At 40.2% G+C, this 16,391-nt stretch overlaps 1 protein-coding gene across 2 annotated transcripts in view; it reads left to right on the forward strand.

Annotated features, from left to right (window-relative positions):
* SLC12A4 (solute carrier family 12 member 4) overlaps nt 1-16,040 on the forward strand; it is a 45,515-nt gene extending 29,475 nt beyond the window's left edge. For both annotated transcript variants that reach the window (XM_040075084.2, XM_040075085.2), the window contains exons 8-24: nt 846-1,060; nt 1,990-2,154; nt 2,235-2,333; nt 3,923-3,980; nt 4,537-4,711; nt 5,099-5,217; nt 5,669-5,767; nt 6,069-6,188; nt 6,942-7,046; nt 8,012-8,180; nt 9,413-9,608; nt 10,296-10,465; nt 10,643-10,774; nt 10,869-10,976; nt 11,640-11,824; nt 14,465-14,598; nt 14,882-16,040. In XM_040075084.2, the coding sequence (XP_039931018.2) occupies nt 846-1,060; nt 1,990-2,154; nt 2,235-2,333; nt 3,923-3,980; nt 4,537-4,711; nt 5,099-5,217; nt 5,669-5,767; nt 6,069-6,188; nt 6,942-7,046; nt 8,012-8,180; nt 9,413-9,608; nt 10,296-10,465; nt 10,643-10,774; nt 10,869-10,976; nt 11,640-11,824; nt 14,465-14,598; nt 14,882-14,973 (2,341 nt within the window). In that variant the 3' untranslated portion in view covers nt 14,974-16,040. The remainder of the gene's footprint in view (nt 1-845; nt 1,061-1,989; nt 2,155-2,234; nt 2,334-3,922; nt 3,981-4,536; nt 4,712-5,098; nt 5,218-5,668; nt 5,768-6,068; nt 6,189-6,941; nt 7,047-8,011; nt 8,181-9,412; nt 9,609-10,295; nt 10,466-10,642; nt 10,775-10,868; nt 10,977-11,639; nt 11,825-14,464; nt 14,599-14,881) is intronic.
* Nucleotides 16,041-16,391: the final 351 nt, after the last annotated feature.

Below are 16,391 nucleotides of genomic sequence, written 5' to 3' on the forward strand. Positions count from 1 at the left end.
TTCTTGGAAGTTACAGTTCACAGGCTTGTAAACTGTGCAAAAACAGTCCTGTGTTTTCCATTTTCTGGTCTTCAGTGATCAATAAGACCTATGAAGCAATTAAAATGGAATTAAAATTAAAATGGAAAAAACTTTATTTTCCTGTGGGTGTTTCCTGACAGTGGGAAGAAAAGCTGAATGAACTTTTAGTAGCAGGAAGCTGTTACATTACATCACTGTCTTGTGGAATTGTCTTTGGACAAGTGGATTAAAAATTTTTCAGTGCTGAAATAAATGATGTTTGTGGTTAGATGAAACACGACAGGCAGTGATGGATTGGAGCAATTAAGCACAGTATCTGCTGACAAGAAGAACCTTTTCTTATTATGATTTTAATTTGTGTTCCTAATTCTGAATCTAAAGTGTCTATATCGCATTTCAAGTGTTGCAATACAGAAACTGGGTTAATGAGATTGCAAATATCTTTAGATATTCTAAATATCTAGTAATTGGATTTCTAGTACTCTTCACATTTCTTCCACTCCAATAGTTCTGTTTAATAAAAAAAAAAAAGAAACAATCCCAAACAACAAAAAAAATCCTCCAAAACTTTCCTAATTGTTCCTTTTTATTGTTTAAGATAAATCAATCACATTTCATAAATCACAAAAGTAGCTTTATACTTCTGGCCCTCAAAGGGTACAGACAGAGTCTTTGTCGTGCTGAAACCATCCTTTTGAAAGATGAAATGATGTAGCACGAGTAGAGCAGCTTGAAGTTTCCAAACGATATAAAAGAACAAATAGGGGCAGGTGTGGGTTTCATTTTCCCATCTGATAACTCTGGTGTTCACGTTTCCCTTCCAGGATTTGCATGTTGGGCAACAGGACTCTGTCAAGGGATCACTTTGATGTTTGTGCCAAAACTGTAGTTAAGGATAACATCACTGTGGCCTCTAAGCTTTGGGAGCTCTTCTGCCACAGCACAAACTTAACCACCGAGCACTGTGATGAGTATTTCCTGATGAACAATGTCTCGGAGATAGCAGGAATTCCAGGAGCTGCTAGTGGCATTTTAATAGGTATGGTTGAACTTTTTTTTTTTTTTTTTTTTTACCTTAAAGGGGAGGCACGCTGAGCACCTGAAATGGGTCAAACTCTTCCCTGCTGGTTAAGAAAAAAGGAATGAAGAAATGTAATTACAGTGATGAAAATTAGCTTCAATAAAGAAAGTCCAGTCTTATTACCTTTAAAAAGAGGAGATGGAACTTTTGTCCTGACACAGACTTGTCTCCTGTAAAATTGATTAAATTTCCCTTGTTCATCTCATAATATCAGCATGAAGTCAGCTGTAATTTTAAGTTATCCTAACATGAATAAGCTATTAAATTTTTTCAGATATCTGTAGTGACAACTCTCTACTTTAGACTGGTTAAGATTATGCCCTGAAAGATAAGAGTACTTGTATAGAAATAGTATGTCTCCTTTGCCCACTCCTGAATGAAGTATAATTGAAAAGTGTTCATTATTGAACACCAGAGAGCAGCTGTCTTGTGCAGGTGCTGAGTGCTGGAGGTTCTCCTTTTCACAGAAACCAGCAGTCTGGTTTCTAAGATTACAAGAAAACTCAGCATTTGTTAGTGACATTTCAAATGCCAAACATATAATTCTGCAATTTCTCCACTGACTGAAGAACAAACCCATTTCTGTCTAGAAAACCAGTCGATATTGTTGCTTTGCATTCTCTGAGCTACTGGGTGGTATGGTGGCTCATAAAAATATTCAGTGTATTTCCTTGGGTTGAAATAGGTATGAGGTTAAAAGAATGTTACATTTAGTAATAATAGTTTAAATTGCTTAGACTTCTGTAGACTATTGATGCATATTTGTGGTTTTCCTGTGTTGATCACTGAATTGCATTTGTAGTCCTCGGTTGTAAACCCATTATAACGAGAACAGGTTTGAGCTGAAACATGCTTTTCTTTTCTGTGGTGTGATAATAACCTTGAAGACAACTTATGGAGCAATTACATGGAGAAAGGAGAGATACTGGAGAGAGCACATCAGCCCTCTGTGGATGTAGCAGGCCAGAAGAACAACCTGCACCTGTACGTGCTTTCAGATATCACCACGTCGTTCATGGTGCTGGTTGGCATCTTCTTCCCTTCAGTGACTGGTGAGAATGCTGGCTTGATGGGGCTTCCTGGGGCTCGGAGCTTCCTCCTGCCCTGTGATCTTACCAAAATGTTCTTCCAGGTATCATGGCTGGTTCAAACAGATCAGGGGACCTCAAAGATGCACAGAAATCCATCCCCGTTGGAACAATTCTTGCCATCGTCACCACATCACTAGTCTGTATCCTTTAAAAATTGCTGGAGTGCTGGTACACTGTATCTGATTTCTGGAACTGCTTTCAGCTCGCCAAATTGTCACTGCAAGTATGATTGGCCAGTGGGAAAAAAAAATCCAAAACAACAGAATATTAATCCTTGAGCTGAAAGAATTGTAATTATTAACCTCTTACTTTCTGTCCCCCTTTTTGTGGTGAGTTCTTTTCTTTTGCATTCTCGTGGCTCTTCTTTGCTACACAGTGATCTATAGCTTTTCAGCCTGGTGGTGTATTTGAGGATTTTTTTGTTTTAGGTTGCAGTCAAACATTAAGATGAGGGGAGGCTTTAATGGGAGAGTTCATAAATTTCTGTTCCCTTTTTTAAAAAAAAGCCTTTTCTTTAGAGTGACTTCAAGGAGTATAGGTTTTCTTGAACATTTTAGAACAAGATAATCTGGAGTCAAAAATTGGATTAAATGTTCCCAGGTGTTTTTTTTCAGCTCTTCAGGGCTTAGGACAACAGGAGCTTTGTGTAGGAAAGACTGTCTTCATCTCTCTTCTCCTGCTCAAGAAGAGATGAGCCAAGATCTTTCAGCTTTATCTAGCTCTTGGTGTCCTAAAGGACAATTTATCAACACAGAAAGTTAAAAAAAAATAAAGTGAAAAGAGCTTTCCAGTCTCACCCAAAGGGCAACGGGCCGAGATGGTGACTCTCCTGGAAATTCTGCTGTTTCATTCCTGGTTTTTGCCATAACTTGCCAAGCTGTAAATCAGCTTGCTTGTCCCAGCTCTTTAGGAGCGCAGCCTTTCCCTGCTGCCACTTTGGGAACTGACCCTGTACCAAGAAGTCAGCGTTTCCTGTGGACATAATGGATATTAAAACAGGTCACAGCCTTAACCTCCAGCTCTGCTGGCAGCTCAGGCCTCACCCCATGGTAACTGGATGTGTCCATGTTCATGTGCCACCCTGGGGGAGGCTGACACTGTCACTCTCAGGAGCAATGTTTCTCCTTTTATTGCAGTTTGTAACTTGGAGTTGCATTTCAGGGGTAGAATTCAAGATTGATCCGTTTGTGTGAACTTAATTCACGAGATCAAAAACTTTACTGGAATGCCAGGTCCAAAAAGTCTGCATCCCTAATGCAGAAGCAGTACAGTTAATAACAAACCTGATAGTCAAGGAGTTATTGGTGATGTGAATGCCAGCAAAGAAAAAAAAAAAAAGAATGTGCAAGGTAATGGTTTGCTGTATGTTCAAAATATCTTCAGACACAGGAGGAGAGAGAAAAGAAAGATTTTAGTATCAGCTTCTGTACTAGCAGAAGATTAAATTGACATTTTAGCATAGAAATGCTTCATTTCGAATTTGTCTCCTTTATCATAACATTTAAACCTGTCCTTTTTAAAAACTGAAACTTAGAAGAACCTTTCTCTGTAACATTAGAAGGTATATGTGAGCAGTGGGACGTTAATTTCCTTGCCGGCTTTACCACATACTTGTGGAGAAGCAGGAGTGCAAATGCCGTGGGATGGAGGCACTTACTGTCCTTTCCACGAGACTTTCATCTGCCATGTCTAAAGAAATTTTACTTCCTTAGCACATTCTGTCCTGCAGACTTCAGTTGTGTGTTATTATTTGGAGCCTGCATAGAAGGTGTTGTCCTGAGAGATAAGTAAGTGTTACTGCTTTAATGCTCTCCTTTGTTTTTCTCTTTTTTGTGTTGTGTGTTCTTGCCTGTATGCCCCGCACCTCTCCTTGTTGTTTTGCATTTTTTAAATTTTTTTTGCTTCTGGGTGCCTTTTAAACCATTTTTGTATGTAAATTGTAAACATTGTTTTTGGAATCTTCTTGTATTCCATTTGATATTTTCTTGCCGGGTACCATCAAATTTTCCATCCTGTGTCTTAGTTCTTGCATTTTTTTAGTGATAGTAGAAAATAATGTTGTGATAATAATACGAGAATTTGAAAATATACATAATGAAACATTGAAATCAAGCTGCAGACACTTCCAATCTGTATGTCAGAAGTAACTCAGATTACCTGCTACTTACTGTATTTTCTACTTAAGAAAATAATAGAGTATTAATAATATAGTATAGCATATTAAAATACGGTATTATTAATAATAGTATTTAAATGACATGTTAAAACTGACCCCAAAAGCCCAGCCGTGAGTCACACAATAGTCCTGAGGACAGGGATGCCTGAGTGTGCTCCTGCCTGCAGGTTCGGCGACGCGGTGAGCAAGAACTTGGTGGTGGGCACCCTGTCGTGGCCCTCGCCGTGGGTCATCGTCATCGGCTCCTTCTTCTCCACCTGCGGGGCAGGACTGCAGAGCCTCACCGGGGCCCCCCGCCTGCTGCAGGCCATAGCCAAGGACAACATCATCCCTTTCCTCTGGGTTCGTACGCCTCAGAACGCTTTCTGCTCGTGCTGCCTCGCCAGCTCTCTCACTTCACGCTCTTGAAATCAGATTTATCCTCCCCGGTTTGCCCAGTGCTGAAGTGAGGGGCAGTATTCTTTTTTTTGATGGGTTTTTTTCCTTTTGTTGAAAACGAAGAGTACTTTTAAGGATTTTTAACTAGACTTATGGGGTAATTTTATCAAGATGTCAAATGTCTAATTCTGTGAAGCACGGCAAGCCATTAGAATAGTTTGACTCCTTGCTCTAGAGAAGGAAGTATGTAGGAGAATTACTGGTGATTTAAAAAAATATAATTTGCTTTTTTCCCATTACAACCTTATGAAATACCTGGAATATAAATTAAATATATTTCTGTTTCTTCAGATCTTTGGTCATGGAAAAGCGAACGGTGAACCGACGTGGGCTCTTCTGTTAACAGCATTAATTGCTGAGTTAGGAATCCTTATTGCTTCGCTTGACATGGTGGCTCCAATCCTCTCGATGTAAGGAACAGCCTGGTTGATATCTCAGGGGTGGGGGGAGAATAGAAATACCCTTGAGTTTTGCTGGTTTGATTGTCCTTCAGAACTGTATCTTAAACCAGTAAAGCAAATTAGCTGAGTTCCACTTCTGTAATTTCTGTGAATCCTCTGACTTCAGGCTCTACGTATTTGTTTCTGCTCTGGAGTATTCTGTGAATGAGCAAGTTTTTAATGTATATTTATTTGGTTTGGAAAAACATTGTAATCACAGAATAAAGACAGCATTATGGTGTGAACAGATCTAACTGGATCCAATTAAAAACCTGTTCTAGCTGCTTCATGCAGATAGTTCAGGGGGACAGGACATGTGACAGAGCAGTGGGATTTTGACTGGAAATCAATCATGTAATTATAATATATGCCAGGATCTATAAATGTGCATGCTACAAGGTTTTGCACGTTTGTTTTGCAGGTTTTTCTTGATGTGTTACCTCTTTGTTAATCTTGCATGTGCAGTCCAGACACTTCTGCGAACCCCGAACTGGCGGCCGCGCTTTAAGTACTACCACTGGTGAGTGGAGGGCTGGCACCTCGCTGAGCCTGGTCTGCACCTGAGAACCTTCTCCAGGAGGGCAGGGAGCGTCTTTTATTTCTCTGGTTATCAGTTGTGCACAAGAGCCAGACCCAGATATGTCATGGCACAAGAGTTTCATTTTAACAACTAAAACTGGTGGGACTGGGGAGATCCATTGGAGGCTTTACTTTCATTGCCAGTTCAGCAGAGATAGTTTAAAGAAAAAAAAGTGCAAGAATGTAACTGACTTGTTTTTTAAGCTTTTCTGCCCCACTAATACCTTTGCTTTTTGTTTTAGGGCCCTCTCATTTTTAGGCATGAGTATTTGCCTGGCACTGATGTTCATTTCATCTTGGTATTATGCTTTGGTAGCTATGCTTATTGCAGGCATGATTTACAAGTACATTGAATACCAAGGGTAAGTATTAACTGGATAAGAAAGGGTAAGAAGGGGGCTGGATTTCTTTAATGAATTGTCTCTAGTCTTCACATTTGGAATAGGAACTGTTCAGGGATGACTTGGAGGGCTTTCCTTATTAGTTAATTTTTGTTTTTATTATTTTACTGTGTCACTGCTAATCAAAAGGCCCTGAAGTACTTTGTTGTTAAGCCTCTAAAGGTATTAGGTGAAACATGAATCACAGGAAGTAGAAAACTGGTTGGGATCTGTCTGTTGTGTACTGCATGTGATTACTTCAGGCCCAGAACAGTTGATGCCAACCATTATATTCCAATTTATCTGGTGCAGAGGACTAGAACTGTGTAGAACAGTCCTTGAAAACTTGAATCTGCTGCTTGGGTTGCTGGAGATCAGCACTGGATGGGGTCAGGCTGTAGTGTGGCTTTATAACTTAATTTGACCTAATGACTAAATAGGGTGTTGAAATGCCAGATGTTTGTATATGCTTGGGAAGCGTTCTGTGTAGTGTTGATTACAAATTAAGCGCAGAATGGTGGATCATCATATATAAATATTTTACTGAAACACTTTCACTTTTCTTACGTGATCTGCGATATTGTGGCCATTCATGTACAAACGATAAACGTAGATGTGATACAGGCTGCGTGTCTCGTTATTAACTCATTGTAAGGTGCTCAGATCTCTAGAGCCTGGCTGTAAGTGTTCAGTTAAGTGGAGCCATGTGTTGGCTGAACTGTTTGTTTTTCACAGAGCAGAGAAGGAGTGGGGTGATGGCATCCGGGGCCTGTCGCTCAGCGCAGCGAGATACGCCTTGCTCCGGCTGGAGGAGGGCCCTCCACACACCAAGAACTGGAGGTACTCACCTTGCACTGATGAAATGGCTGTCATGGGTATCTGACTACACTAAAGGAGTTAAACTGGACTCTAGACAAGATGTGTGAATAAATTTAAATGCCCAGAATATTTTAAAAAAAGTGTTGAGCCTGCAGTAAGCTGTCCTGTCACTGCCAAGCCTTGCTGTGTAGACCCTGTATGGGCAGACCTTTAGTGCCCTTTGGATCTTTAACTGGACTCCAAATTGGAGAATTCAGAAGTGAAACCTGGAGGAACTGGAGGTCTGTGAGTACAGAGGTGTAGAGGCCAGGAAATGAGCAGTGGCCAACATTATTCCTACTGATGTCATCCCTTGGTGTTGAAAATAGATGAAGTGGGCAAGAATCCTCTTCTTGGTTGGGCATTGCACAACCCTTGGGCTCTGAGCAAGAGCAATAGGAACCTATCAAAGACAGAGTTTTATAAATCTTATACTTGCTCAGCCAGACAGAAAGTGACTTGATTGTGTAGCAATACCTTAAGGAACAGAAGGCAGGTGGGATCTGTGTTTAGCTGAAAATATTTGTGTTTTCCATGTGCCTGGTTTCTGGATACAGAGTGCAGATATTTTCTTGGCACTAGTATCCAGATAAATCTGGGAGAACAGCCCTACAGTATGAACACTATGTGTGCTCTAATAGTACTTGAAAGATCCTTGAAAAACATGCCTGTAAATAAAACACTAATGCAAGCCTCTCAAGCTGAATATATCAGCAGGTTTTTTATTGCTGTCAGCGCAGTGCAGCGGCAGAATTCCCGCAGTTTAACATCTGCTTTTAACCAAGAGAAACAAAATATTAGGTAAAGCCTCTCGAATGTGTGAGATATAGAAAGAATGTTTCAGAGTTAGCAGTAAAGCACAATATAAGTGATGAGAGGCAGTTTTTTACATGTGTTATTGTTAAAGCTTTAGTTAAAAAATATGTTGTCTTTTTTATTTTGTCCAGGCCTCAGTTGCTGGTGCTTCTGAAACTTGATGAAGATTTGCATGTGAAATACCCTAGACTGTTAACATTTGCATCCCAGCTGAAAGCTGGTAAAGGTTTGACTATCATAGGATCTGTCATCCAAGGGAATTTCTTGGAAACTTATGGAGAAGCCCAAGCTGCTGAGCAGGTCAGTGTCCTAAATCGTGAGGTAGAAGGGGGTGAGTGGGCAGGTAATGCAACATTTTTTTCCCTAATCATACATGGAACAAAGGATCTTAATCAGGCTTCCATGAAACACAGAACAAGTTCTGCAGTACTACAGATGTTCAGAAAAGGACTTGCATACATGTTTCAGCTGCCAGTTGTGCCTTTGGGAATGCAAGATCAATGCTCACAACACTTGTAAACAGCCTTACTGCATCAAACTGCCTTCATTTATAGGAAATAATTACTGCAGAAGTTCTGTATGCTGCTTAATGGAGAGAAGAGGACTATTTAGTTTTCTGAATATTCCAAGTAAAAAGTTTTTTACTGAAAGAGTGATAAAGTACTGGAATGGTCTGCCCAGGGAGGGGGTGGAGTCACCACCCCTGGATGTGTTTAAGATAAGATTGGATGTGGCACTGGGTGCCGTGGTTTGGATGAGGTGTTAGGGCTGGGTTGGACTCAATGATCTTAAAGGTTTCTTCCAGCCTAGTGATTCTGTGATTCAGTAACTGTTAAGCTTAGCAAATATGTTCTTTTTCAGTGTGTTGATAGATTTATTACAAAAAGCATTGAAGGATGGTCCTGAATTTTTTTAAAGAAATTACTTAATCTTTCTCACTCTGTAAACATGACATCGTAGCCCTGTTTACATCTGTATAGCATCAGCATATTTGTTTTCTTCCCCATAGGCTTTTTCTGTAGGAAAACTGTTACAAAAGGAAAGTTAGTTAATGGGCTATGTGTTGATGAAGTTTATTTAGTTTTTAGACAAATAAAAGGCATATTTGCAAGTGTGTGGGATTTAGTGCTTGTATTTGTAAATTTAATATAACAGCATGTTACATGGGAATCTGAAACTGGAAGTCCAAATGAAATCAATTGGCTTTTGGTTTAAACAGGTTACTGAAAATGGAAAGTAAAATAGTAACACAGATATCACTACTACTATGAAAAGAGATGATAGCACAAACCAAAAAATCCTTACATTAATCTGTTAGAAATGAGTATGTTTGGAAAGAAACTGTGTTTTAAACAAGTGGGTGTTTACTCTTTTGCATTATTAAGGAAACCTGATGGGCTGAACTTTGCATTGTAATGTGCTTTACCAATGGACATGTGAACCAGGAATTTACATTGTAATCTCATGACAGAGAAATATTAGGAGTTCCTATTAGAAAGGACAGCTGAGATTTTTCCTTGTCTGTCTTGCAGACTATTAAGAACATGATGGAAATTGAGAAGGTTAAAGGATTTTGTCAAGTAGTTGTAGCCAATAAAGTTAGAGAAGGAATTGCTCACTTGATCCAGTCCTGTGGACTCGGTGGCATGAAGCACAACACTGTGGTTTTGGGGTGGCCCTATGGCTGGAGACAGAGTGAAGATCCAAGGTCTTGGAAGACATTTATAGGTGAGCTTTAAAGGTTTGGTGTGATCAGACATTATAAACAGAGATTATTATGTTTATTACACGCATGGTACACACAGGGAATTTTAACAGAATCCTTGTAAAATCGGTTTTGAGTTTGCCTTTTTTTTTCTAATATTGATGGAGAAGCAGGTATTTTCTCACAGAATTACTCTGTTTGAAATACCAGTTCTGTAGGTAAAAGATGTAAGAAAGGTCGTCAAAGATTAGTCTAGCAGCTAAAACTTGTGTGTCTAATGAATGGTTAAAAAATTATGGGCTTAAGACATGCTGGTTTTGTGGCAAACTATAATTTGTTTCCTAGATAATCTCTGTTTTGTCACTGGTTCTAACCTACCCTTCACTAGTGGGTAACACTTTCCTTGCCTCTATCTCTCTCCTCCTGTGGTCCAGTTACTTAATCAAATTAGAACAGAGCAGATGCTGTCTCCTCATACTTAGCTTTGAAGGTGGCTGCTTTTCTTTCAAGTGTGAAATAAGGCTTGTGTTCCTGTGAGTCTGCTTTATCCTGGCTTTGTCACTTGGACTGACCCGTCTGTGCAAGCCTTGCTGTACTTTTCTTTACTTAAGTGATGACTTTGATGGTTTGCTGTCAGTGTGTAGCATTTTTCTAACCATAAATTACTCTTGAAGAATTGGAAGTAACTGTGTTCTTCCCTTCCTGGGCAGGTACTGTTCGCTGCACAACTGCAGCTCATCTGGCTCTGCTGGTTCCCAAAAATGTGTCTTTCTACCCCAGCAACCATGAGCGTTACAACGAAGGCAACATCGATGTGTGGTGGATTGTGCATGATGGAGGCATGTTGATGTTGCTTCCTTTTCTTCTCAAACAGCACAAAGTAAGCAGCTACACAGAAAATGCTCCCCACCTATTTCTACATCCTTTGGTTTAAAGAAACGTGGTCCAGTTGTAGAGCCTGTATTGATAAATGAGAGTGGATATGTTGCTAAGTTTCTGTTTTGTAGAGCATAGTATTATTGGTTCAAATAACTGAGAGTTTGTGTTCCTTCACCAGGTTTGGAGAAAATGCAAAATGAGAATTTTTACTGTTGCTCAGATGGATGATAACAGCATCCAGATGAAGAAGGATTTGGCTACTTTCCTCTATCAGCTCCGAATAGAGGCAGAGGTAGAAGTGGTAGAAATGGTAAGAATTCAGCCCATTTTTCCCTTTATCATGCACATGGTGATATTTGGTTATGACTTGATTACAAGCCCAATATTTGTCCTTATTTCTACAGCACAATAGTGATATCTCAGCATATACTTACGAGAGAACTCTTATGATGGAGCAGAGATCTCAGATGCTGAGGCAAATGAGGCTGACAAAAACTGAGAGGGAAAGGGAGGTATGTCATTTGTGGTTGTTCTCTATGGGCTGCTGAGGGGGATGACACAAAGTGCCTTCCTAGTAGTGTGGTACGCAGCTGCTGCTTAAATTTAACTCCTGTGCTCTAAAGATGTAAGGAAATACTTTTAGCGTAATTTTTTTTGTTTCCCAAAATTGCGTGTAGTTTTTTTTGTCTTTATTTGGGATATCCGGTATTTGTCTCAATTTATAGCATATCCTGTTTTCCTGCTGAAGATGTCTTTCCAGTTTGGACTTACAGGACACGTGACTATGATGTCTATGACATGTGGCTGTGAGAGATGATCCATCGTTTCTGCATCAGTTTGTCAACCTTTTTTTTTTAGTTATCAGTTTTGGTCTGGTCTTGTCTGTTGTTTCTGACCACGTCATGATGTGAGCTAGACATTTTTTCTTGTACAGATACAGGCTTCTGTCAGTGCAAATTCTGCTTGGCTTGCACCTATCAAAACTGTTAAAAGTCAGGTTTTTTTGTAAGATTTTTGGCTAGGGCAGATGCCTGCTATCAGAACTCTCCTGAAGGCTAAATTGAGTGAGCAAAATAAAAGATATAATGGCACAAAAAGTCTATAATTATTTAAAGAGCACCAGGGAGCGTAAAATAAAGTCTCTGAGTTCTTCTTGTCACTTGTGTGCCCTCCAGGCTCAGCTTGTAAAGGACAGACATTCAATAGCACGTCTGGAGAGCCTCTACTCAGATGAGGAAGATGAGGGAGACCCTGTTCCTGAGAATATCCAGATGACCTGGACAAAAGAGAAATGTGATGCTGAGAAGCGGAACCGCGGCAGTGCTGTGGGAAGCTTTAGAGATCTCATCAGCATTAAGCCGTGAGTCTTGTCTAAGTCTACACTTTGCATCTCTTGAAGCTCTACATATGCTGTCCTTTTATTATCTTTTGCTTCCTAATCCTTGGTTTGGACTCGTGCTATAAACATTGAGTCCTGGCTATGAAAAGACAGCAGTTAGCCTCCCCAGAAATCTCTAACCAATCCAATGTGCACATACCCCTCAATATTTCACTTGGTATAGCCAAATCCTAAATTGGAACTGATAAATCCTGTGACGACTTCCCTCCTATCTCCCAAATACCTCACTAAAACACCCTGATAGTTTCACTGATCTAATCAGAATTAAAAAAAAAAAGATGATCGTCTCACTGTCTAGCGTGTATTGTGGATGTTTAACACATAAAGGAAGAAGCTGTGGAGATGGTGATGAATGACTTGGAAGAGCATCTGTGTGTGCTAAACCCTCTGCTCCTGCAGCAGCAAGTCTCACTGACATGTAACAACAGCTGTGGTACTGTGTGTGCCCCCTGAAGAGTGAGAAGTAAAGGTCTATTTTGGCTTTGTGTAAAACTGTGTGAATCTCCTGTGACTTCTTTGATGTCCTACATCTCACATGAAGATCTCAGTCAGTTTTGCATACTTGGCAAAGTTCCAGATTTTTCCTCCTCATAAATTAGAATTCAAATCTGTTTCAGGCTGAATCATACTGTAGAAATCTGCTGAATTTGGTGTTAACTACCTGTACTTTTTCCTCTTCCATGCTTGCAGAGGGTGGGAAAACTTGTAAGTTTGTTATTTAAATTAGAAGTACATTAAGATGATTGAGAGGAAAGACTTAATTTTCTCATCTAAAGGCAGGAAAAGTATGTGTACTGATGGAAGAAAAGGCACTAGAGTTGAGCAGTCTTAGCAATGTTTTAAAGGGAGCAGGATTAGCTGCTTAAGCTAAGTATCATTACAAATAGGATGTAACAAACTACAAGAGCTCTCCTGGTGAGAACTAAGGATAGAAAACAATTCCAGTCTGAACCTATTTTCCTAAGCAGAGTATGACACGAGCAGGAGGAAACATTACTCATTTAGAGAAGCTCTCCTTCCACAACACTGCTAGGGTGTTATTTCTGGCAGTTTCTGGGCACTAAACAAGTCCTTTCTTGTAGCCTACACCTTCAAATCACTGGGGAGATGCCAGTTTTAAGTATCACTTTAGAGAAAACCAAACCTCTAGTTTTCAACTCAATTTCCAAAACTACGCCGAGCCAACAGCTATTATGTTCCTGCTGCTGGTTTTTTCCTCACTTCCTGTAAACATAATCTGGCTTCAGTGTTGTCCCTGGCTTTCTGAAGCTGATGTGGTGAAGACAGAGGGTGTCCTTGCTCCAAGTTAAATAAGAACATGAAGTAACAGAGAGGTAATTCGCAGTGGGTAAATTACTGTGTTAGCATAATAAACATGGTTCTTCCCACAGCATCTTCTTTCTGTGTATATAAATAATTTCTTTGCAAATCTGAATATTCAGAAGAGCAGCAAGGTTACTAAAGAGTTTCACTCATCATGCAAAGCTGAATCAATGAAACCACAGCTTCATATCTCATTTGTTTCTACTACAAGTACTTATTTTTACTATATTAAAATGAGGACAAAAGCTCAAATGATAAAGCCTCAAAAGTATCCATGTATTCTTTTGATAAGTGTATTTCTGTATGAAATTTCCTTTATATTTATTTCCTTTTATGTTACCAAAATAATGGTTGATTTCCTGTAAGAAGGAAGTATTTCCTGTCTTGAAATCCTCCAGGGTTACTTTTGAGTTTTGTTCCTGCATGAACTGTTGTTATTTTGTGTTAATATATCCCAAATAATTAATGCTTTTACCTCTCTTAGCTTGTATTCTTATGGAGTGGAGGCATATGAGATTATGCTGCATGTATTTCCCTTTTCTCCCCTTACTTTTGAACTAAGTGGCTACTCAAGTTTGCAAGTGTGATTGAGATTTTAAAGACAGGCTGGTAGAAGTGTTTCTTGTAAATAGCCAGGCAGAGAGGTTGTGTGCTGAAGGAGAGCTTGACATCTTTATAACATTGCAGAAAAGCCCCTTACATCCAGCCTGCTCTAGGCTGCCATACTCTATTGTGTGACTGCAACCTGTAGCAGCCCAGCCTTTCCCTGGAGATGCCAACGGCTGTTCAACACCAAGAGGGAACACCAAGTGTGCTCCTTGGAAGCTGGGCTGAGCACGATGGTGCCAGGCTCCTGCTTGGCCCCCAGGCCACGAGGGAGTTGGGTGGAGTCTGGAGAGGTGCCTGGCCTGTGCTGCCGGAGGGGAAGGCTCTGCAGGCATGACTGTGCCTGCTGGAAAAGCACGTCCCCTCGTGCAACTCTGTTTGAATTTTGTATGCAACACTAAATCATCTTTATCAAGTATGCCTTTTGAAAAACAGTTTCTAAACTGGAGACTTGACTCCAGGGATCTTAAAGCCAGTGGACTAGCTGTACCTGAGTAAGTCTGGGAAAAGTATTTTGTATCTTCATCATAAAGTGTGAAGAACATCACTGTGTTGAGTTGGCATTTAACAGAGTTTTTAGGAGATTTGAGTATGCTTTTAAAGGACCTTTCTAATAATTCAGTGTTCAGAGACATGTTTCTAACAGTAAGTCTGAATGTGCTTCTTCTACAGGAATCAGTCTAATGTCCGAAGGATGCACACAGCAGTGAAGTTAAATGAAGTCATTGTAAATAGATCCCATGATGCCAGACTTGTGCTCCTCAACATGCCTGGTCCTCCAAAGAATACTGATGGAGATGAAAACTGTATCCTTTCAAGCAAGGCCTAGTCCACACAGAAGGTTTTTCTTTAATCTGTTCTCTTGAATTGATTTGGCCACCAGTGCTGTTGATCTGTAATATGTGACAAAATGTCCCCTGAGTGGAGGGTAATGGCTTGTGGCTGTAAGGTAGTAATAAACTATGATAAGTATTTTGGTACTTAGAGGGGTACTTGCACTAAGCAAGACCAGAGCTGAGGGCCGTGAGCTGGCCTAATTCCTGTGTATTTTGGTTTTGATAGTTTTTGTCCTTAACTTTACTGAAACAGACATGGAGTTTCTCGAAGTCTTGACTGAGGGTCTGGAGAGGGTACTGCTCGTTAGAGGTGGCGGCCGAGAAGTCATCACCATTTACTCCTGATTTAGAAGCTTCTGACCCTGGTCTACATTTATCTTCTTGGCCATTACGGACATTCCAGTTTTAAACGGAGAAGAAAAAAAGGTTTTTTGCCTAACTTTCTCCTCATCCAGTCCTGTTCATTGTTTTTCCATTTGCAACATACATATCTTTTGGGATTGCAGTATTTGTTACACCATCCAATTAGCAACATAAATTGTGAATAATTAGCAACATTATTCAGTTTTCTGCTTTGGTACCCCGGCCGTTGTGCATGCAGTTTTAACACTAAACCTATTTTTAGTCAGCACTGCTATGTGCAGTATTTTTAGTAACTGTATGTAAAGTTAGGACATGAAAGCCAGTTACTGTAAAAAGATTTAAAAAGCTTTTTATATTAGGTTTGGGGGATAGAAGTGCATTATATAGCAGCTAGTTTCTGCTGAAGTTCAGCTATGAAGCATTTTCTAAGAGCACACTAAAATGTAAGAGAGGACTGAAAAAGCTTTCCTTTTCTGGGTTTATTTCCAGAACTAAACTCTCAGTATTGGGTAAGAATTTATACTTTTAATACATTTATTGATAGAGATTTAAATAAATTATGTTGATATAGTTGAAATTATGTATGTAGCTTGCTATAAGTTTTGTTGCTTCTGAGACTTCAGGTTCTGTGAGGCCAGATCCCTATTTATTTTTGTATTTATTTGTCAGAAATATTGGATATGCAGATACAGCCTGTTTAGGAGAACAGAGATCTCACAATAAATTCTGAATCACCAGTGGATTGAAGGACAAGTCCTGTGCAGTTCTTCCATGCTTTAAATTTCTTGCAGACCATCCATCAAAAGTACATTGAGCATGTTGGAGTCCCGTGTAGAGCCAGGTGCTATGCTGCACACACAGCGATGGGATTGCACTTGCACAAGTACAGGGGACCTGCTGCTTCATTGTATGCTTTATGCCCTTAGAGGGAAAAGAAGAAAGACCTATATTAACCAATAAGTCTCTGGAGATTTTATCAAGCCCATTAAGTTGTACTTTATGTACAGAACATTCGTATTTTTTCAATAAAATGTTGCATACACTTTGAACCTGCTCTGTGTTCTGTGTGTGAGGGTGGATTGTGCAGGAGGAGCCTCTGCCCTGTCCTGGTCCAACATTGGCACTGCTGGACCCACCAGGTGAGGGCTGAGGGGCTGGGGCCGTGTTGGTGCTCACCCAGATGGCACAAGTCCTGCACAGGGGCTGCCAGCTTAGACTTCAGGGCAGCTGGGTGTGTGTCTGAGGAGTAGAACGTCTGGGGGCACTGCCACAACCCACAGAACTCTGCACCTGTAACTATTGAACACACACAAGCTGGTACTCCCTCGAGATTTCTCTCTGTCTGGGAGAATGGTGATCCCTTGACTGGGACAGGTGCGAACTGATGTCCCAGGGAGCTG

The sequence above is a fragment of the Hirundo rustica genome, chromosome 11, assembly GCF_015227805.2.
Source record: "Hirundo rustica isolate bHirRus1 chromosome 11, bHirRus1.pri.v3, whole genome shotgun sequence".
NCBI lineage: Eukaryota > Metazoa > Chordata > Aves > Passeriformes > Hirundinidae > Hirundo > Hirundo rustica.